This window comes from Apus apus, chromosome 1 (genome assembly GCF_020740795.1).
Source record: "Apus apus isolate bApuApu2 chromosome 1, bApuApu2.pri.cur, whole genome shotgun sequence".
Lineage (NCBI taxonomy): Eukaryota > Metazoa > Chordata > Aves > Apodiformes > Apodidae > Apus > Apus apus.
Genome location: NC_067282.1, coordinates 193,666,871 through 193,690,456, shown reverse-complemented (window position 1 = coordinate 193,690,456; position 23,586 = coordinate 193,666,871). Strand labels below are relative to the sequence as shown.

Genomic DNA, 23,586 nt, shown 5'->3' with positions numbered 1-23,586 from the left:
TCCACTTCTTGTTTTAAATAAAATTTCCAAATGACAAAATGATTCACAACTACAAGGACAGATGGCAAAAATCAAGAAGTAATACCGTATTTTAATTGGATTTCAGTGGAAAACTGTCATTTGGCTTCTCAGAGTACTTAAATTGGTCCCTACTGTCATTAACCTTCTGTTCCTTTTCTGTTGTACATGATTCTAAAACACTTATGTTTTTGGTGACTTTCACACTGTTAGATACCGACTCACAACATTATCCTCATCTCTTTCTAATTTTCCTTGTTTTACATATACGTGACAATCTCAACAACAATTAATTAAGAGAAATACAAAGTCAGATGAGTAGAACTCAACAATGAGCATCCCAAAAAACATTAATTGCCTTCTGGTTGTTAACAGTTGCCCAAAAGTCCTTCTATAAGCTGGGAAATATAAAATGTATAGTTTCTTCGTAGCAAGGGAAAAAACAGCAGAAGCACAGAGGACAAGCCCCCATTTGCCAGTCACTCAGAAGCATGGCTGAGGTTTGCCTAAAGCATAAGCTGGACGTTCACTACCTCTGATGCGACAAACTAACACATGGAAGGACAACTAGAAATTGGTCAAACAGATCATCCTACCAGGATGCAGAAGCTGCATACACCTTGGCATGTTAGGCCTTGCTTGCTTCTTGATTAAAGCTCTTGATCTGCACAACTACCAGAAAGACGAAAAGCCCAAGAAAAAATACACTGTCTCGCCAAAGGTTTCCTTGATATTGCTCAGTCCTGAACTAAATTAAGATAGCCGTGGAAACCTAAACCACATACAGAGATGACAAACTAAAATGTGTGCTAAATGCTGAAGAAAGCTTCTGAAGAACTCCTTTAGTTTTCAGTATGCCCCCTTATAAAATAAACGTTAACCAAAAGACACGTTTGGGACTGTGTAATTCCAACATTTCAGAAAATATTGCAATGAACTTTAACCATAAAGCAAACCAACTAACATACATCAGCTTCCATACAGGTAAACTAAGGCATTCAGTTGAAGCTGATCCTGTAATTCAACTCTACCTTGAAGAAGGTAAAGAACAAGCAGCCAGAAAAAGATGACCCTCGATGTCACTTGTAGCCACCACCTGTAGAAGAACGGAAAGAAAACAACTCTCACGATTCCTTTGCGAGTCAGAGATGTCCAAGGACTTTCAGGTTTTGCTTTAGCAAAAGCAGATCCTTTAAAAAAAAAAAAAAGACATTTTTATGTATTTCATTGTTATAACTAATAGCTTTAGTTGTTCAACAGCAGAGTAGTTAAGATAGTTATTTAAGGGAGCAATTATTAAACATCATTACTTGAATAAATCTCATACTTCCACCATTTCACCATCTCCTCAATCCAAAATCTGCATAAATTGTTGGAGCCCTCTTGACTGCCATTAATCAGGAACTTCTACAAATGCTTAGATTTCGGAATGTGTGAATAACAACACGTTGCCATTTCTCACTACATCAGAATTATTTTTAATAATTTATTTTAAAATAATTTTGTTTCACCGATATATCAGAAACTTGATACAAAGCAACAGGAAGTCATGAAAATTCCACGTTTGTTCAGGCACAGCCAAACCCTTCCCTGATACATCAAAGGGATCTACAACATCAACATCGGTAAATTGCTCCAGCCATGTCAGTCAGGAAAACGGAGTAAGGTAGAGAAGTATAGAGGAGCGCCTGTCCAACTGAGGACTAGTCCCCGGAGCAGGGAAGCCACCCAAAGAATAAATTATCTTTGTCCCTGTTCTGGTTTGGTTGTTGGGTTTTCAGAAGCAGGGGAAGGGCCCCAGGAGTAGCTCCAAACCCAGCCAAATAGCCATTAGAGGGACAATAGATGCACCTCAGTGATTAACATATGAAAGAATGGCTATAACACCTGCAGAGAAGGAGGGGGAGAAGAGCAGTGCTGGGGGAGAAGAGTGATGCTGGTGGTTGGTGAGGAAGAAAGGGAAGAAGGTGCCCAAGCAGAAGTTTCCCTGCAACCCATGGAGAGATGGCAGCTGTCCCCCTGCACTCGTGGAGGAATGTGGTGGAACATTCCCTGAAGGCGCCAGGAGGAGTGAACTTGGCCACTGGACTTGGATTTTGTGGCCAGTGGATTTGCTGCCTGTGGACTCTGATTATGCAGCTCTTGAAGACCCCAGCGCCAAAGGAGTTTGTTCCTGAAGGAGCCCGTGACTCTGCGGGAAGCCCAGGCTGGAGCAGCTCCGGACCTTGTGGGAAGGACTCATGAAGAAGAGGTTCGTGGAGGACTCTCTCCCATGGGAGGGACCCCATGGGGAAGCACGGGAAGGACTGTAAGGAATCCTTCTTCCTGAGGAGGAAGGAGCGGCAAGAACCAGCAGCCTGTGAACTGTCTCTAAACCCCATCCCCTGTCCTCCTGTACCACTTTGGGGAAGGAGGGAGAGAAACCAGGAATAAAGTGATTTGGGACCCTGAAGAAGGGAGGGGTGGGGTAACATATGCAAGCTCTGCTCTTTGTGTTGTCTGTGTTCTGTGTGTGTGATTAGTGTGAAATTAAATTATTATTTTTTCCCCAAGTTGAGTCTGTTTTGCCCGGGACCTTAACCGCTGAAGAACCCTCCTTGCCCTTTGTCTCAACCCACGAGCTTTGTCCTCCTCATCCCAGCGTGTGTGTGGGGGGAGCTGAGTGAGCAGCCACGGGGCTGTTCCTTTGTTGTTGTGTTGGGCCCAAACCACGACAGTCCCTCCTTCTAAACCATTATTTAATCACTCATTCAAAGGTCCTTTCTCTCTCATCTCTTCATTGCTTTTTCTTCCTGCTAATTCTCACTTCTCTGGCAGCTAGAAAACTGTGTAACATTTACTTAATGGGGGTGTGACTGAAATTATGCCAAGGTTACTGCTTGGAAAGGGCAACTACTGTGTGCTGCTAAGCCATCTCCACCTTGTTTGTAAGCAGAACTGGGGTTAGTAAGCTCTGTGCTGGCACACATAAAACACTGCCAGTACTGGAACTAGTTTAATGCTAACTTAGACATCCATGCAGAGCAGTCATTTCAATGCTATTGAGGTGTATCACTACACTGAAGTGGCCTACTGCTACTCCTTAACTCCTACAAATATTTAGTTTCCGGTACTGTTTGTTTCTTTCTGATTCCCATTTTTAAAAGGTTATATTGTTCATTGATATGATAAAAGTTTGTCTGCATACCTGCAGAGGAGTTCAAAGAGGTAATGGCAGGTGGGGGAGCCCAAATAATACCTTGCCAGGGTTCTGTCAAAACCATCACTGTAGCCATCAGCCCACTGAGAGCCCATCTCCACAAGCCCAAATAGGACAGAGGGACAAGGGCAGGTGGGAATCCAAATCAAGGAAGGAAGACCTTGATTAGGACCCTCCCAGGGCTGTCCCAGCAGAGCCATCAGTCCTGTTGTCCAGATGTGAAACCATCACCATGAGCCATTGGGAAAAGCTCAGACTACACAGAACTTTCTATGGGAAGTTTAGGGAAGAAACCAAGGGTGGGAGACAGGAAGGGTTGAGGTGATTTGGGGAGGAACAAATGTGTGGAAATCTAGGGATAAGGGGATAAAAAGGACTGGTCACACGTAAAGAGCTGCTACTCAGTACACTGTTTTTCTGGCCATGTCATGCACCTGATCAGCACCATCCCTTCAGCTCTCTCCTGAGCAAGGGACAGTCAATTCCGTGTCCATGCACATGTACAGGGGCTGGGTGTCAGCACTGGGACTCAGACCAGGAGGCCATGTGTCCACGGTGCCAGCAACCTGAGCAAGCCTGGGTGTGAGTGCTTGCAAAGATCTGCTGAAGGGGCCTGGGAGCAAGGGGTGAGTGGGTCTCCAAGCGCCAGCCCTGGGTGCCAGGGTGCCAGTGTACCTGAGAGCACAGCAGGGTGCTTCAGTTAGTTCCAGACTGAGTTCACAGAGCACCACCTGGAATGGATTCAGGAGCCTGTGCTGGCTGCTGGGCTCATGGAAAAAAATGCTATACAATATTTCCCTAGCCTTCACCCAGAATGAAATAGACAAAAATAAATTAAGACTAAAAAAGGACTTTTTGAACAGTCTCATATCATCTGGCTTTCTTTTGTTGTTTTTGTTTTGTTTTTTTTTATTTAAAACAGATAAGAAATATTCAAGGCCTATACAATTTTTGTTCTCCAGAAATTTCAACAAGACCTATCCTCTAGATGTCTGCTTTGGAAGCAGTCTGACTGCACTGCAATAAGATTTCTGAACTAATAATTCCAAAAGCTTGGTCCATTACAATCCATGTTCTTTTTTTTTTTCTTCTTAAAAATCTAAATCTATAAAACTAAATCTAAATCAAGTTTTTAATCCTTCAGTTTGATCTAGAGGTCCATCTTTTAACACAATTTCCTATCTGTCATCTTTAGAGAGGAGTTACAGGGGCTGGCTGGGGTTTTTTTAATATACTTACTTACACACTCTTGATAAGACACAGGATGGCAATTGTTTTTACACTGAGTAATTCAGCTTTTTCTAGCTCAGGACCTACCTCTTACAAGATCAACATCTATGAGGTCTGGTTTCACATGTCCTGTTTTCTTTGGTTTGTTTCTCAAACCCTGCAATAGGCAAATACTATCAAAATACATTCATGCAGACAACAGACATTACCAAAGAATAACTATCAGTGCGGTCAGTAATTGTATTTAACCTATACTGTTATTGAAAATTCAGACAAATATGTCAACTTCACAGATTTAAAGTATGATAAAATAAACATTCCAAGGAACAAGGCACAATAAATCCCTTTTACACACTTTGCAATCTAAACAAAACCCAGCCAATTACTGACCCGTTAGGTAATTTTTCAAATACAGTTAATCACTGAGCACTTATCTCCCATGGCTTGGGATGATGCAAACAACATATGCACTCAGTTGCAAGAATTAGTAATACAATTATATTAGGTTTTCAGAACTTTTGCAACAAATTACTTTCCCAAATCTCTTTTCTCCTTAGATGTTCAGCTGAACTTCACAAAATGCTTGCATTGCAACTCCTTAATTTAAAATCTAGACAGCAAACCATTTTGTAATGCACTAATCAGCAAGTTCCACTGTCAGAAATCCAAATTCTAGAAAAATACTGAACTTTTCATAATAGTGAATTTAGGTTAGCCTGTTAAAAAAAGAGGGGAAATCCCCACACAAAAGGAAAGCTGCGGGGGGGAAGTTTATTATGTCTTTTATAAACAGTATCTTACTTCACTGAAAGGCCAAACTATCTTGCAAAACTTTCAAGTTCATCTGTAATGATAAAACGTGATGCTGTACTCTGAAGCCTCAGAGACAACTCTGAGCTCATTCTGATACCTTTAGATTAAGTTCTCGGTCACACTGGCCAACAATGATTCCACAATGTACAAGTCATACAGAGTAAAGTATAATATTTCACAAAATATTTCATGTACAAATGGAATGATGATAGAAGTGGTTTGACTGTTTTCATTCAAAAAGCAGTTAAACTCACTGGTGAACTGTAGATGGATGCCACTGTCTTATTTCATCCACATGTAAAAACATGACTTAAATGTAAAAATTAAATTCAGATTAAAGCATTGAAATGAAATTATCAATTAAAGATCAGCGAAATCTGATAGCATTAATCTTCATTAAAACAATATCTAGCAAATAGCTCAAAGAGAGTGCAGCACAAAATATTTCTCACATCTAAATTAAACTGGATTTGGTTTTCATGCTGAAGTAAAAATTTTAAAAAATTAAACTGATCCAAATTAATTAGTCATCACCTGATGTGTCTATCAGAAAAATGAGAGTATGCTTGAAACAAAATTAATACATAGAACTGAAAACATGGGTAGGACAAAATGTGCTCTGAGGATGACAAATGGAGAAAACCAGTTGTATTGTAGACTTAAGCACTGCAAAGAACTTAATGTGCAAGATTTTTACAGAATGGCAGTCTTAAAACTGCAGTAGTTTTGTGTGGAATGAGAAAACAAGCCCATAATTAGAATTGGAAATTCTTACAATTCTAGAACTAGCTACAGATCGTTGTGAAATCTTGCAGAAGTTATCCACTCTATTTCCTAAAAACATCTAAAGTTTAAAAATAAAATGCTGAATTATATAATAATTTTCAAATATATTACTGTTTATAAGGCCACAAATTTTTTCTTGAAGTTCAAATACAGACGTATGTGCTTCTTCAGATCAATAACCCCCTGGAAACACCTGCACAATCTGAGAAAAAAAAAAATCTACTGTGGCTAAAAGTCCTTTTTACATTTATAGGAAAGAATGCTGGGAAAAAAAAAAAAGTCAATAGTATAATTTGATGCATCTTTCATAGGAAAAGAAGTGGTGACACATTCTTTAAAAATTCCATTGGTCAAATCCCAAACACTTTCAGTGTCCATGGGCTACACTGAACTGGTTCTACTTTCTGCCACATGCAGTGAAATAATTTCCTTTATTAAGATGCGATTTCTCCAGTCTCTTAATGCATCACAAATATCTGTTAAATATGTAGAAAACCGTAGTGTTTCAAACTAAAATTAATTCAAAAAATACTCATGTGTTTCATGCTGTTCAGGTCCATCCAGTTAGTTCATATGACTACTACATGCCACCAAACACATTTTGGGTAACTAACAGCAAAAATAAAGTTTAAATTAAAATAATTACAAATAGTTGCTGTTATTGTAAAAATTCTTTTGCACAAATTTTAATCTCAATAGTTCCTATTATAGTTCTAACTCAATTATAAATTCATAGCATTGGAAAGAGATTTGCTACTAAAAAATAGTATTCTTTTTAGATTTTTAGCAAAGTTCATTTATAATCAGTACTGTAGTAGTTTTGAGATTAAAGCACTAATGTGCAAGACTTGAATTGAGTAGCCTGTTTCAGTGTTTCTGTTATCACACCAAACTCAGCCAACACAAACTCAAATAGGCACCATCATTATTTTGCTAGTTATCGGGCTCCTGAGCCAAGCAAGATGCATTTCAAATGAGCACCAGACACTATTTGCAATACATTTTGCCCCATTATAAAGTAGTGACGAGAACTTCTGTTCGGGAGGGCAAAGCAGGGGCGGCGGCAGGGGGCAAGGGGCTCGGGGCCAGAGGGGGCTCTTGGCCCGGAGGGGGCTCGCCAGCCGCCGGAGGAGGTCACCACTCACTTGATGGTCAGCGAGACGGGGATTTTACAGCATAGCAGCGATTCAGGCATCAGGTTTAGAAGCACTTCTTAAAATGCCATCAGTTCTAACTTAAGTGTGTAGAATTTTATTTTGTACAGAAGTCGGGGAGCTCTATAGCTCAGGTCAGTAACAGCTTCCATGTCATGCACACAAGTCCCACAGCACTGTTTTGTTTAGCTACTGAAGTACTGGGGAGGAAAAGAAAAAGACAACCCACAGGGAAACTGAAGCAATGTAGATTTTGCTAATGTTAAGAATTAACAATGCCTTAAAACTCATGCAGTGATAGCATACTTCTTGTGTGCAATATCTGAAGGAAAAAAACACGTTAATTGCATGAAAATGTTAATGAACATAGTACACAATCCATAAAACCATTACGTACAGGATTTATTTTTCACCAAAACCATTCAGCAGTATGGCAGACACTGATGGCACTGTTAGTTAAACCAAAATGCAAAGAACACTGTTAAACTGCTTGTTCCAAGAAACAAAGCCTGAAGTACTCACCAGTCTAATAAACTGTACAAAACAATGACAGCATCATAAAGGAGGAAAAGTAAACTGCAGGTATAAGGTAACTAACTGAAAGTAAAGAGAGCTCAGATAACTGACATTAGAATTCATCACAAAGAAAAGTGAAAGACAGAGGTACTAAAACAACTAAGCCCTGGCTTAAGGTAACTAAAAAGAAAAAAAAGTCCTGACATACAGAAACATGCAGTACTTGTGCTGCAGAGTTATTAATTATGTAAAATAGAGCATAATATGCCAGTTACATCTGGTTACACTCCAGAAGTCTGGTTTTACTTTACCAGTATTAAATACCACCACATACATTGTAAATTACATCAAACAACCACAGTCACCACTGCTGATAACAGGCAAAAAAAAATAAATAAAAATGGAAATGCTGATATATTACCTTTATTTCTCTTTGCTCTACTGATTTTTCCCATATTTGTTGATCATATGCACCAATCTAAAAAGAACACAGACACAAATCTACATTAGGTTTTAAAAGATACTGATCAAACAAACAAACAAACAAATCTATCTTCAACAAGACAAGCACAAAACCAGCAGGTTATTTCCTTGGGGAGACTGGTTTACACAGAAATCTTTTATCTTTTCCATTGCATCTTGGGTGCACTGGATCTATCTAACCTGTAAAGGAGTTGTGATAGAAGGGAGAGGCCAGCAGACAGCCCCAGCCTCGTCGCATGACTCGCCCAAGTCAGAGGACTGGGAACACCAGACTGCCTCCCAGTTCAGGCTGAGGTTCCATTCTCTATGCTGGCAGAAAGCAGACCTACAGGTGCAACAGTCTTCCAACTAACTTTGGAGAAAATACGATGGACATCCAGTTGGACCCAAAACTTCAAATAATTTAATATTTTTTAAAGCATCTTGCTCTATATTTCCCATTCCCCCCACTTTTACAGCTACGTTGTCTTATCTCTTAAGATTGCACAGCAACAAAATATATGGTCAGGCTGGTGGTAATCAACTATATTACAGACCAAAACTCAAGGAATATCAGGAAACAGCACTTTTCATATTGAAGCATTGATGAAATAATGTTCCTAGGAGACCTATTCCCAGATTTATTCACTCTCATTAAGCCACTAGTCTATTTATTCATTATAATCTTTTAAATATCTTAGTTTTGTCTAAATGTGAGCAAGTTTTTCAATAAAAAATTGGAATAAAGAGAAGTTGCTTTCTCCCAGGCTCTGACCTCACCACAGCATTGTGGAAAACTTTGTGTACTTGTAAGAGCAGAACCATAGTAAGAGTAAGGGTTGATCCTGCGCTAAGACCAGTTTTGATTAATTCTTTTGTTTTAAATAACCATCAATACAGGTAACTATAGTTAATTTAACAAATTACTATGCACTTGTTAATACAAGAAAGCCAGTCTGTAACTGTCATATTTTGAAGAAAGGTAACCTTAAGCTTCAGGTAATTTACATGTAAGAACAAGTCCATATATGAGACAATATACTGAGTTTTGTGAGAAGCTATCAAAGATGATCAGATTCCTTTGAATTCTGTGCAAATAGCATTTCCAGATAATGTTCAATAATTATCTCCTTTACTATGTCAATTTAAAAATCTTTCCTTCCCCAGCAGTCCCAACCCAGGCACATGCACACACATGTGCGCACACTGCTAGAGATCTGGAGTTTGATTCATATCACAAGCTATGAGTAGTTAAGTGCAAGATCACTTTTAGGTAACAAGGGAGAGACTGATGCACTTCCCAGGATCCAGAGTCCCTTTACTGACTGTGCAGAGAGCTGATACAAGCAGCTTAGTCCAGACACCTGAGAGAGAGAGAGGCAAGAGGAACTCCCGTCACTGGAGCAAACCTTCTTAAACTCCATCTTACTGCAAGAGTATAAATTCTCCTTCCAGTTTGCAAACTCCAATAGACATAAAAGGCTCGAGCACACGTGCATATGCCTTAAACCAGAACAGTCTGTTCTGAGTTATCTTTTACACTTCAGTCTTCAGTGTTACATTAGAAATTGTTAATTAATTAAAAAAAAAAAAGGTAATTAATTCTTGGTTAAAAAGGGATATTTTAACCAAGTATCCAACATAAATGAAAAAAGATATCTAGGGAAGCCAATAGGCAAACCTACCCACCATAAGCAACAAATCTTGAAGCATCTGTGCCTAGCAGGGGAAAAAAAATAATCATTCTGATTTATATCAGTAAAGTCCAAAGCATATATAAAGTTGAAAGTCAGAAGAGTGAACTGAATTACAGAATTACTGAATTACCCACTCTCAAGTGTATATAGTATTTCCCATTCCCTAGAGCTAAGCACCCAAACAACTTCTATAGTTTGCTACCATAAAACTCTGGGGAAAAGATAAATTACATTGGCTTTTTTGTAATAATTATAAATACTTTGCCTCTCTTATCAGGAAAAAAAAAGTAGACTTTGGAAAATAATTAGGGAGTCAGGCACTGTACTGGGCAGAATTAAGCACTTACTACAATTATAGTAATTAAACCAGAGGAAGTTTAAGAGCTAACTCCACCTAGATAACAGCCAGCAATCAGAAAGTCAGTATCTTGACTAACCTCTCCACCCAGACATTTCTATCTAGCAGTTCCAAATTCCTCTCTAAATACATTTTAAATGAAATTTCAGGCCTTGCTGTTTTTAATGAAATTCACCGTGCCCCAGGTGAACTTTTTGTGCTGCATAATATTATATCTTCATTTCCAAAAAAGATTTATTTCTACATAGACAGAAGAGGGGATGCAAGTCATTCTCCCTCTCGATTATGCAAGAAACAAATGCGGAAGGAAGGCTTCATGCCAATAAAGCTGTAAAGCAAACTCTGTATTTCTGATTCCATTCATAGCTGAAACTGGTGGAGTTGAAAGAGACTATAAAAGAGCCTTCTTCTTTTAGACAAATGACTGACCATTTGTTAAAGGAATTCTGGGAAACATGGATTCCAGAAGATATATGAGGCAAGGAAGTTCACATTCAAAATCTGACTCGGTTATATTTTCCTACAAACATTTCTTCACCCTCAAGGCCAGGTAGCAGCTTCTGTCTCCACAAAAAGATGAGAAGCCGGGATTTTGCCATTCACATTTTTCTTTTAACATTGCCCCATAAAACAATTCTTCCAGCAGAAGGTAAAATGAGAGAGCCAAAACAACTTTAAGGGAGATGTCAACCACCTTTGATGACCCTTAATTATTAAAGTCTGAGCACAGAGCTGTTAAACAAAGGCATACTGTTGCAAAGTGAAAAGAGTTAAAGGGATAATTACAGACAACAAATATCTTCACAATCTCTCACAATGTTTTTATTTTTTAATCAACCTAATCTCACCTCTTTCTGTTTCAAGAAAGTTTCAGAAGCATTTTGGGGAGCAGGTGTACATGCTAAGCACAGCAAATTTAGACCTGATAAGCCACTTCCCTTCTCTCCATCTTCATAAGCATGCCTCTGCACTTCTCTTGCAAGTGTATCAGAAGGAAACACATGCAAACAAAGGCATTAAACTAGCACACTGACACACTTAATTTCCCACATTTAAAAAAAAATAGGTAAAACTAGGGTTACTGAAACAACCCAAGTAAAAAACATAGGCATTATTATTTTTTTATCTGCTCTACCTTATATCAGAAAAACACAAGGTGAAGCATACTTTGCAGATTCCACTGAGTTTTTTTCATTGACAAGATAAATTATAACATATGATTACCAGAGATGCTAGATACCTGTATTAATTAAATTCAAAAACATCATTCCTGAATGAATTCAAGAATGTAAGTTAATACTAACACACCTTCCCAGTTTTAAATTATTGAGAGCACCAGTCAACTCTATCTTCAAAGCGGTTTGATTTACAAGTATTTGCAAATTATGTTTCATGTCAAATGTTTGCATGCAGCTTCTAGCTCTTAGATATTCATGCAGTTCTTGAAAATTGTGCATACCTGCAGGACACTTAAAAGAAGCATAGCATCTAGCATTGGTGAATTGTGCTCTAAAGGCAAATAAAATGAAGGAATAGCCTTCTAGAGATAAGATCATTCATGCTTCTAAACTGAAGAATTTAAACATACAGAAAACTTGATCAAAACAACCTTCCCTGAATAGGCAACTGGCCCCAGGGCTCCTCTGCAGATGTCAAGCTTCCCGTGCCTGGAGCTATCAGACCAACATGAAGGCCCCAATCAAATTAAGTACCTGAACCCATCGACTCTCCCTGGAATCTCAGCCATTATAGTTGCAAGTTCTACAGTAAACTTAAAAGCAGATTTTAAGTATAAAATCCAAAGGTCCAAAAATTGTCCCATTTTTAAGTGTGTAGCAATAATTAATGCTTTTAAAGTCTGTTCAAGATTTAGTGCAAGACTCTTTGTATAGTAGCTTGTTACTAATATTTTCAACTCATCAGTCCAGTCTTCAATTGGCAATAGAAGGTGTTTCTTAGCAAACTATACAACACAACATCCCTATTTTAATCTATCACAGAAATTTATTCTAATTTAATTTATAAAATATCTAACCAAAGGGGAGATGGAAATTTGTATTCTGTAGCATTTATTTAAGATTTGGTAGAAACTAAATTAACAAAAAATCTTCCTTGATCTTTTAAAAATTATTTAATTCAAGTTAGATAATGAGCCTAACTTATAATTCTAAAATGTAACTTTCATCACCAAACATCAAAAGTAACACAAACCTGTTTCAGGGAACTTGTTAGTAAAATGTTACAAATATAAGATATAAAAAATATAAGCTACCAGATGTTATTTTATACATATTTAGATTAGGCCATGCATCCCAGGCTTCTTCAATGCCAAAATTCTATCCAGTTTATCCAAACCAGATACCTCTAAAAAGTTCAGTCCTCAAGACATCATGTCTCAATAAACACCAAGTAAAGATGACGAAAGGAATTCTATTCCTTTATGTATTTGCAGAATTAACAACTATTTTTCAAGCAGCTATTAAAATTTTAGCATATAAGGGATTACATGCAAAGGCTGAAAACTCTGACAGTCTTTTTTTCAGAACAGAAAAGTAGAGGTTTAGCATCCTAAATTAACTAAGTGTAAGAAACTCTGAAGAATGTTTTCTCACAGGTAATTCATTGCAGAAAAAAAAAGCTATTAACTTGTGTGTGACTTGGCATGGAATATTAAACTATACAATTACGCATTTGACAAAACTGAACTCATCTGATAAAGCTGGCTCTTTACTGAAAGATTAAATAAATTTGAGATCCTTTTTAAATGCAGACTCCTCATAATGTTTTCTGTTTTTAAGAGATATGCGTACCTCTTGAAATTACCTAAAGTGATTGCACTTCTTCCTTCCCAATCAAGTACCTCAGAAAGCATTTGATCACATTTCTCCATATATCTAAAAATCAGTTTGGCACCTGTACAGTTTGGTTTTATAACATCAACAGCAATTAGTCTGAGTAAAAACTTAAGCTATTGAAACACAGCTAATTTTTCCTTCAAATAAAGCCCAGTGCAAAGGGATTCTGCCCTGCATGGTATTTCCTCCCAGTGTCTTTCTCATAACAAAACACATGTGCATCAAGACTGAATTTGACCTTTGTGAATGACACTGATATTCACTTTAAGCTAATGTAGTGATGGTATCAACCTGTAGCCCAATACTCACAAGGCCTTCCGATTCTAATGGAATCAATCAATATTTCAGGAGACATTTATAATTTACAACCAAGCAGACTAGCAAATACTATAATCCTAAGAATACATAGTATTTCCTGCTGGATCTTAAAACTTTAATGTTTACCAATAATGAAACCTCCAAGTTAACTTTTGCTCTTTTAAAGCCTCTAAACACTTTTACAAACAACATCACAATAGTGTTACAAATCCAGAGGACACAAGATACAGAGCTTGGTTAAAAAAAAAAAAAAGTTGCTTCCTTGAACTGTCTACCAAGGGAATTAAGAGTTTAACACCTTATTAAATATTTAGTGTTAGCATATACACTAATATGCTTTATTAACTTTTACAGTCTAGCCTTCTCCAAAAACCTCCATGATTTTAGGTATCAATTTTATTATTAAGATATCAATGTATAAATATTATCTATTCATGCAGTATTATTAATTTTTAAATATATTTTCAAATGCTTCATAATTAGTTTATGTTGAAATCGACAGCTTCAGATAATAGACAAAACATTTCTCATTTTCTCAAAACTCAGAACAGGATTATTAAATGTTATTTTAAACACTATTTATTTCTTACACAAACAGACACCCATTGCAGCAAAGGCAATAATCTACTAGCTTAGTCGTATAATTACCTCTATTAAGAGTAGATTTCTATTGTTAGGATTATTTTTTCTTTTACAGGATGTTTTTAATTTTCAAAAGTGGTGGATTTTTTTTTTTTTTCAATTTTGGTTATGGTTCATACGTGGCCCAGACAACATAAGATAAACTTAGCTAGTAAACTACAGAGAGAAATTGTACTCTGCCTGCGAATTGCCAAGCGTTTAGTAACTTTTAGTCAAATGGAGGACAATGAAGGGATTAATGCTGTATATCCTAAGGGGCAGAGCTCTGGATTCCACTGCTGAATTCTTACCTCTGATTACTAAAAGATGCTGGGACTCCCCCTCCCTTCTCCCTGGTCGGCCCCAAATAGAGAGCTGAAACCAAATTAAAAAGAAGCAATTCAAAACTGATAATTGTTTGAATTGCGAACTGATGACCTGCTTAAATGCTGGCAATAACTGCAACAGCACTGGACTTAGTCATTTCACTGAATAATAATTTTACCAAAGCTTATTTCAAAGATTCCATCTTTTCAGAGTACAATAATACATAACTAAACATTTATGAACTATGTATTAATTGTTTTTCTGTATCATTCTTTACAGATTAATTATTGGTAACACCAGTTAGCCCTATTTAACTATAAACTAAATGAGAGTACAGGAATAACCAACACCTACTCTAGGCCATTTCCTAGTGATATGAACTGGACACAAGGGGTAACTTCAGGTACTGTTTCTTTGGCTTGCCCCTGTACTCGGCCCTGGCCACAGCTTGAGTACTGTGTTCAATTCCAGGTGCTACAGTATAAGAAAAACATTGAGGTCCTGTCCAGAGAAGAGCAAGGAGGCTGGTGAGGCATTTGGAGAGCCTGTGGTATGAGGAGTGGCTGAGGGAACTCAGGCTGTTTAGTCTGAAGAGAGAAAGTTCAGGGGAGATCTTACTGCTTTCTACAACTACCTGAAGGGAGGTTGTAGAGAGGCCAGTGTTGGTCTCTCCTCCCAAGTAACTAGTGATAGAATGAGAAGAAATGGGTTTAAGTTGTGCCAGGGAAGGTTTAGGTTGAATATTAGGAAAAATTTCTCTACTGAAAGAGTGTTGAGGCATTGGAACAAGCTGCCCAGGGCGGTGTTGGAGTTGCCATCCCTGGAGGTATTCAAGAAGCATTTAGATGTGGCACTTCAGGATATAGTTTAGTGGCTGTGGTAGTTGGATTATGGTTGGACTCGATGATCTTGAAGGTCTCTTCTAGCCTTAAGGATTCTATGATTCTATACAGCAAAACCTGAAATACAGCACAACCTGAATGAGATTTCACCTCTGTCATTAATTGCAATTAAACACAATCCCTTATGATAATGTTTACTCATCTTCAAATTTCAAACTACAGTCATCACAGAATTGCACAGGTTGGAACCTCTGGAAGTCATCTATAACCCAAACTCCTATGCAAAGCAGGTCCAGTTACAGCAGGATGCCCAAGGACTTCTCCAGTAGTGACTCAAACATCTCCAAAGATGGGACATTTCACAGCCTCTCTGGAGTCCTGTCTCAATACTTGGCTAATCTCAAGTTAAACATTTTTATCCTTATATCTAATCAGAATTTCCCACATTTCAATTTGTTTACTGCCTCTCATGCAATCCCTGAGAAGAATCTAGCTCCATCCTCTGCATAGCTTCCAAAGCAAGATATCTCAGACTCTATGTACATCATAGGCTTCAGCCCCATAACAACCTTGGTGGCCCTACACTGGGCTTGCCAATGAATGCCAATGCTTTCCTTGTACTGGACAACTGAAAGCTGGACACAGCCAGCACCCTAGATGCTGTCTCACATGAACTGAACACAGGGGAATAAGCCCTGCGTTTGACCCACTGGCTACACTACTGCTAACACACCCATTACTCTTCAAGCATAAAGGATTTAAGACCTTCACTACTCTTTTTTTTATTTTATTTTATTTTACCAATTATGTACTTGCACAAAACAAAGCAGTCTCAAGACATAACTGTGAAAAGAAAACCAGTCCGACAGCCTCATTACTTGGTATAATTCCCTGAACACCACTGAAAATCCAGCAATTTTACCAGTATTACAACTGGGATTTTAAAACAGCACTCCCCTTACACCCCTTATCATTTCTATTTCCCACAGCACACTTTCCTTCTGCCAGTGTGTTCATCTGGGTGGCTGAAAGATCTCAGATCACCCAGGAGGAGAACAGGATAGGTTATAGTTTCACAAGACATAATGAAATAATTCAAGAATCAGAGAAGCCTGCTCTAGAGAAAGGAACTTCAGCTCTTTGCTCTCCACCTCCCCTACATTAGATAGTTTCAGTTCCTTACAGATTTGCAGTATTAGTTTTAACTGGGTTAGACCCCTGACCAAATTCACCAGATAAGTGCATGAAAGTCAGTGGGAAGGCAAAGCAGGCATGGGAGCCAACAGCCAGCAAAATGCAAGCGTGCTTTGTTCAGCCATAGCACCATTTTTTGAGTGATCTTCTGCACAAGATTCAGAAACTTGAGTTTTGTCACACCAAAACAAGGTGTTGAAGGAATTCCTCACTGTTCGGTCAGATGACAAGCTGAGTACCCAATCCCAGCACTATGAGGAGACTCTTCTAAATATCATAATCTTTTTTTTTTTTTTTTTCCCCCTTGGTGCTTTCACAAATAGCCAGGTCCAACACTTACCAAGTTTTGGCGGTTGAAGGTGGACCTTTTAGAACTGATGCAGTTTCAGCATCCAAAGTTTTAGGTAAGACAGCCATACAACCCAACAATTTGGCAAAAACTGGTTTTGATAACAGGGTTACCAAGGCATCACAAGAATTCTGTGCCAAGAAGAAAATCAGGTGGTTTCAGGGATTGACATCATTTTTTATTTCCTCCTTTATTAACTTGGCAAGTATAATCTTGGACTAATGAGCTGTAAACCACAGAATATTACAGATCTTAAAGCAATGCAATTAGAGCTCTAATTTTGCCCTTTAAAGCCACTAGAGAGAAAACATCTCATTTGTTTTATTGTGCCCTTTAGCAGTGGTTCCCAAGGGACACTCAAAACATCAGAAAGCTGCTTTGGCAATGTTAACTGATACGCAATCAGGTGCAGCATTCAGGTTCAATTCATTAAGTTCCATTCTGCCTTCCCCTACAATGATTCCCAAGAGAAGGAACATCATAATTCTCTCCTGCAATATTATTATCAAATTTGTATAAAGTCCCCCATTTTGGAAGCAAGGCTTCTGTGAGGATTGAAAAACAAAAAGCTGTTAAGGAAAATTCATGTATAGTCCCCACTGGAAATCAGACTCAAAACTGCACATCTGCAATTATCTGCAAAACTTGAAAATATTATAAGAAATTAACACAAAAAGCTTAAGTTTCAAGCCATATTTTTTATTATTAACAATTTTAATTATTTTTAACATCAGTTACTGTTACTGAAGCAATACTTCAAGTATACATAAAGTACCAGGATCAGCAAGGTACTGAAATGGTTTAAAATAATTGCAGGGTGTCAGACTTTTTTCAGAGGACCCATTATGATGGTTTTCTCTATAAAATTCCTCCATTACAGACCTGAAGCAAGTTCAGTATTCTGGTAAATACATATGGTCTTAAGGATATTAACTAACCAAGTGCATACATGTGAATATTAGCTTGGTAGCTGTCTGGGACTAAAGGAATGAACCATCCCAGAGAGCAATGCAGACAACCCTGCCACACCCTTTTATTGCAAGAACCAGTGCTGCAGAAAGTGTTGAAAACAAGCTAGACAAACCCTGTCTGACACACGAATATTGTAACACTCCACTCCCCAGTCCACCCACGAGCACAGCAGTGGTTTCATTTCTTTTGCTTTCTATAGAGTCAACCTGCACCTAGAGGGATTAATCTATTCAGATTCCATGCCTTGCAAAAGTATTCCTACCAGCTGGGAAACACAGGCTATCACAGGAAGCAGTAAAGCTACATCCACGCAACCCTACATCTCAAATAACAAGCTGGTATAATACACTATCTGAAATCTTATCATCCAGTTTAATATAACTAAGAATTCATTACTTTATTGTTACCACAGTAATCAAGAGCTCGATGCACTAAAAGCAGAGTGCATCTATTTCAACAACAAAAAAAAAAAAAAACAAGTTTACATAATAATAGGGCTGACCTTTTAAACAGTTAAACACATTACTAAATCATCCTCCTGTGAGGAGCTCAACTTCAGACAATGGTATGAGTCATATGAGTAAAAACTCGCCTGAAGTAGGGTTGGAAAAGCTCAATTGCTTAATGCTTTCCATAAAAGAAATATAAAAACGCCTTACTTTTTAGAAACCAACAGACCTTTCCAACTCGGTAGAGAGACACATAAAATAAGTACATCAAAAGTACATCAAAAAAATACATTAAAATTGAAAACAAACACATGCAGCAAGTTATCTGTTCAATATTTCTTAGGCAGTCTTCACCTACTCACATTTCTTTTTCTTCTTTATGTATGACTATAAACATCAGAAGTTCTTCATGTTCTTTTTTAGGACATTCATACACCAATTCATTAATCTGAAATCACCTCCCCAAAATGAAATGTTATCTTTTTCATTTTATCATATAGGAAAGTCATATAAATTCAATCAATACTGACTGCAAACCTGTTTCTCTCTTGCCTCAGAAACAATGTTTTACTGCCAGAATGTGTAGGTTTGATCCCTTCCCACTTTCAGTATCAGTTAGTGTTGTGAGGTATCAGCAGATCTAAAAAGTAAGTTGGAGAACTTTGACAACTCCAAAATAAAAATATAAACCTAAAAGGAGCCATCAGTTCCCAGAGTTCAGTACTTTACCATCATAAGCTATCATAGAATGCATCAGAAAGGACAAGAAAAATTCTAAACACTAGCATAGCTCTTCCTTTTCTCCAATTTGAAATCTTAGGTGCAAACAACAAATCTATGGGTCAAAAATACTGTGCCATGTAAGAGATGTAAATGAATAAATAAATAAGTAAATCAAGGACATGAGTGAAAGAGCTCAGGTGCTCCCAGAAAAGGATCACACACTGCACAACAAAATTAAAAAACCCTCTGGGGTTATCACCCTGATCCGTAAGTATCTTCAATAAATTGAACCTAAGAAATAAATCTAATTAGCATGACCATTGCATGAGATGCAACATTTCTGTAGTTCAGCCACTTGTTCCACAATAAGACTCTACTCCCTCCTACCAAAAGAAGCAAAGTCTCCTCATTTGGCGGACTCCAGTTCACTTGTGTGTTGCAATTAATTTGTTTTCACACCATGGAAAGCATGGACATCTGGTTTATGCAACACCTTATCCCTCCTGAAGATAGCCCAGCCTTTCCTAACGTAACAGGAGTCACCTCATCACAACTCTGCCATGCAGGCAGTTTCTGGCCGAGCAGATCTCTGTAAAAGTCTACAGAGGCTTCTTGCAGAAATATTGTTGTTGCTATGGATGAAATACATGGAAACAAGGATGAAATAACTGGAAAAAAATGACAGAACAAGGGTTAAAAGAATGACTGGAACTGATAATGAGTAATCCTGTTAGGAGCAGTGTCCTGGGAAAAGTGAAATTGAGGAATGGGTTGTTTATATCAAGACCAGAAGGCCTGCCCTCTGTAAGATCACAGCACAGTGACTCATCAGCAGAAGATGCTGCCTTCCTAAATCAGGAGGATAGAAAGTTGAAGCATATCACATATGATATTCCTTGCCCTGTATGAATGCCAGGAAAGCAGATTTTAAAAAATTAAACAAAAAACCTACCAAAAACAGATCACAAGCATGAACTTCACTTACCAGTTTAGAGAGACTTCAGACTCTTGCATCAAAAGACCATTTCTATGTAACGCTGAATACCATGAAAGATCTATCTAAAGACTAGCTCATCATCACCAATGACAAAACCTCAGAGACATGATAAAGATCTGAAAGCCAACATATCTTGTGTGCACGAGAGATCCTGGCCAGAGGAAATACACACGCAATTTAGTGCTTCTAAGTATTATCACTACAACAAGTGTGAATGAATAAAATTTATGACAGAATGAGTGGAAGCAGGTAAAATCAGCATTGCTTTTCCCTTCCGTAAGATCCTGCACTGAATTCTGTTACACTAAATCTTCTGTAAGTCATCCTCAAAATCTTTAGAAAATGGGTTTTGACCTGCAAGAAACCATTCAAAACCACAGTGCAATTCCACTGATACTTCTACAAAAATACATTTTGTAAAGCTTGACTGAAAGAAGGCAGAGAGTAAACAGTTCAAAAACAAACAAAGTCTTCATTAATTTCTGAATCATTCTCAATTGCTTATTACATAATTGAATGGTCAGTAAAATTAAGTCAGCAAAAAGCATTTTTCTGCTTTTTCAACTATACCTTTAATTCACAGTTGCAAAGATCTCAGCAAAGCATACCAGTAATTTCTTATTTCTATAAATAAACTATTGCTTAGCTAGAAGTTAACCAGAACTTCTGTTTTGAAGACCATTGCCATAATTCTCCTAAGGACTGGATGCATCCTCTCAAAAAGACAGACACAGGCCCAAGCAAAACAGTAACTTTTTAAAACTTACTCGATCACGGAGAACCAACAGAAAAAAAAATCACCACACTTTATTTGTATCATATCATAGTAAAGAAGCACATCTCAAAATCTAGCAAATCTTTCAGCTTTTTAAAATAATTTAACTGAATAAGCCAATGGGCATGCTAATGTCAGGATGATATGATTATGTGAAATTGTCAAAATAATAAATTAGACATGGGACATCAGTTTTTCCATGTGCAAACATGTATCAAAGGATAGGGTATCAGGTGATACTGTAACTATGTACCTCCAAATAAGATCTTTTACCTCCTTCTCCCTCAGTTTTTATGCTTTTTATGTTTTTTAAATTCTAAAAATTCCTAGCCTGTATCTTTACAGATTGGATTACACAGCTCCTTGTTACTTATTGCTTTCTACTTAAATACATATATGTGCACAGAAACAACATTATCCTGTACAATAATTAACACTCTACTAAAAACAAAAAAATTCCTTCCTTTTTTTCCATAGCACAAGTAGCCAAGAGAGTGAGCAGTTTTCAACACAGACCAAAAGCTATTCCATTGCATTAGGTACAGTCACTAAATATTTACTTTTGGAATAAAATTTTCAAGCTACTCACTCTCATACAAGACTAAACAATAATGCAGTAGTATTTTATGTTACTTACACATAAAACACAATATGCCAACTTTTTTTTTTAAGTCACCATAAAAACAAATAGAAAGCTTACCTTCTTCTGGTACCAAACTATAGCATCAGTCACTTTGGACGCCATTTATTCCACTGAATTCACACAGTCATTTTAGGCTGTTAACAGAAAAAGAGAGAACTTTACTTCCAGCTTTTATAGGAAGGTCAACACAGGGAATGCAGAAACACGCCTGTTACCTACAAAGCACTGAACAGCTATATTTACACCTTGACTCATTACTATGTTAGTAAGAGTTTGGGTTTTCTCCTCTAAGTAAAAAAACCCCACTACAAACCTGCAGCTACAGGACATCAGAAGCCTCAGTTTTGTCCATCCTTCCCAGTAAAACACAGGTGGCAGAGAGATGATCTGTTATTATCTCATTATAACCTCATAAGAGTTCTATTACATGCAGCTTTTTTTTTTTCTCTGATAAACTAAGCAACTTATCATTACAACTCCCAGCCTACAAAAAAAAACTCCTCTCTTGAAACTGAATTTTAAAAAGTTTTCTTTCATGTAATCAAAGTTAGTGCAGAGAAAAAAAAAAAAAAAAAAAGGAATAAAAAAAATTATCATTAAGCCTTCAAAATTTGAATTATTTTATTTCTACAAAATTGCACGTATTATTTTGTACTGGATATTCTGTGAAATAGAAAGTTTAGGTGAAAATTAGATAATTCCTTCCAGACATTTTATTGTAATATGCAAATTGTCTCAACTATGAATGTGTTATCACTAAAACTAAAATCAATATTTAACAAATAGATTACTTCAGGTATTAACAGATTAATAACTGTTATATAAATAATAAATTACATAAATTACTTTAGTATCTACATTTTAAACTGTTAGTTAAGACAGGAAATGATCAGTAGAAAAACAGAAGAAAGAAGGAGTTAAAAAAACTGTTAAAATATTTGCCAAAAATCTAAATTATTTTAATAATCTTTCATCTGATTGATGATTGATTTAAAAATATGTAAACAAATATGCTGTACTCAAGACCAATTTAAAAAAAAATAAAAAAGGAAGTCACTGGGGCAAGCTATACTACAAGTGACCTTCTAACATTAGATGGTAAAGGCTTAAGTTTTCATCTCCACCAAATATTCAACATCCTTCCTATGTTTACAAACAGTTTAAGAATGTTATTTTTATATGACTGTACCATGCATTTAACATGCAAGGAAACAACTATTTATTCTGCAAAGCTAAAAATTCCTAACAAATTATGCAAAAGGCTTTGAAATATACTAAACAAGTTTTCCAAACATACTATCCGAGTGATTCCTGGATGAAGTATAACTGGTAAAAATCAACACAAAAACTTTGCAAACATATTTTCATAGACCAGGAGAAAGGCTGAGGTTGTCAGGACCTCTGGAGGATGCCTTGTCCAACCTCTCTGCTCAAACAGGGCCACCTGGAGCAGGTTGCCCAGGAGCATGTCCAGGTGGCTTTTGAATATCCCGAAGGACAGAGACTCCACAACCTCCCTGGGTAACCTATGCCACTGCTGAGTCACTTTCACAGTAAAAAAGTGATTCCTGATGTTCAGAGGGAACCTCTTGTGTTTCAGCTTGTGCTCACTGACTCTAGACCTATTGCTGGGCACCACTGGAAAGAGCCTGGTTCTGTCCTCTTTGCACCCACCCTTCAGGTATATACATTGATGATGATAAACTCCGAGCCGTCTCTTCTCCAGGCTGAACAGTTCCAGCTCCCCATCCTTCCTCACAGGAGAGATGCTCCAATCCCTTCACTTGGACTCCCTCCAGTATGTCCATGTCTCTATCATACTGAGGGGCCCAGAACTGGATGCAGCACCCCAGGCATAGCCTCACCAATGGTGAGGAGAAGTGGTAGTTAAGCCCCCAAACACCAAACTAAGCTTCAAGCATTCATCCAACATCAGTATCTCTCATAAAAAAACGTGACTAAGGGGTATATTTCTGATTAAAACATCACACTTATCTTAATGTTGTCAATATTGACAACAATATTGCACCTTATATTGCTTCATTAAAAGGAAACTAAAATTATTGATTTGTAGGCATTTTTTTAAACTGCAAGATTAAAGATTATCTTTGTCTTTAAAACAAAGAAAAAGAGAAGACATTTGTTTACAGCATTTGCACAGATAAGAAAAGCAAAATACGGTGTCTAGAATAATGGGATAGAAACAAACTGTGCAACTAATTAAAACATAAGTGTCTTTCTGAAATGCCTAAGCATTAGAATAACTCATGACACTTTATTAAACATAG

At 37.3% G+C, this 23,586-nt stretch overlaps 1 protein-coding gene across 6 annotated transcripts in view; it reads right to left on the bottom strand.

Annotated features, from left to right (window-relative positions):
- The window catches only part of PHTF2 (putative homeodomain transcription factor 2), a 67,965-nt gene that overhangs the window by 31,715 nt on the left and 12,664 nt on the right, over window positions 1-23,586 (bottom strand). For 4 of the 6 annotated variants that reach the window (XM_051637796.1, XM_051637843.1, XM_051637806.1 and 1 more), the window contains exons 2-5: window positions 21,356-21,432; window positions 8,138-8,194; window positions 4,535-4,604; window positions 1,050-1,208 (exon numbers count right to left, since the gene is read on the bottom strand). In XM_051637796.1, the coding sequence (XP_051493756.1) occupies window positions 1,050-1,208; window positions 4,535-4,604; window positions 8,138-8,194; window positions 21,356-21,400 (331 nt within the window). In that variant the 5' untranslated portion in view covers window positions 21,401-21,432. Of the gene's footprint in view, window positions 1-1,049; window positions 1,209-4,534; window positions 4,605-8,137; window positions 8,195-21,355; window positions 21,433-22,972; window positions 22,993-23,586 lie in introns of those variants that run through there. The other 2 variants (XM_051637815.1, XM_051637834.1) reach the window with 2 other exon arrangements.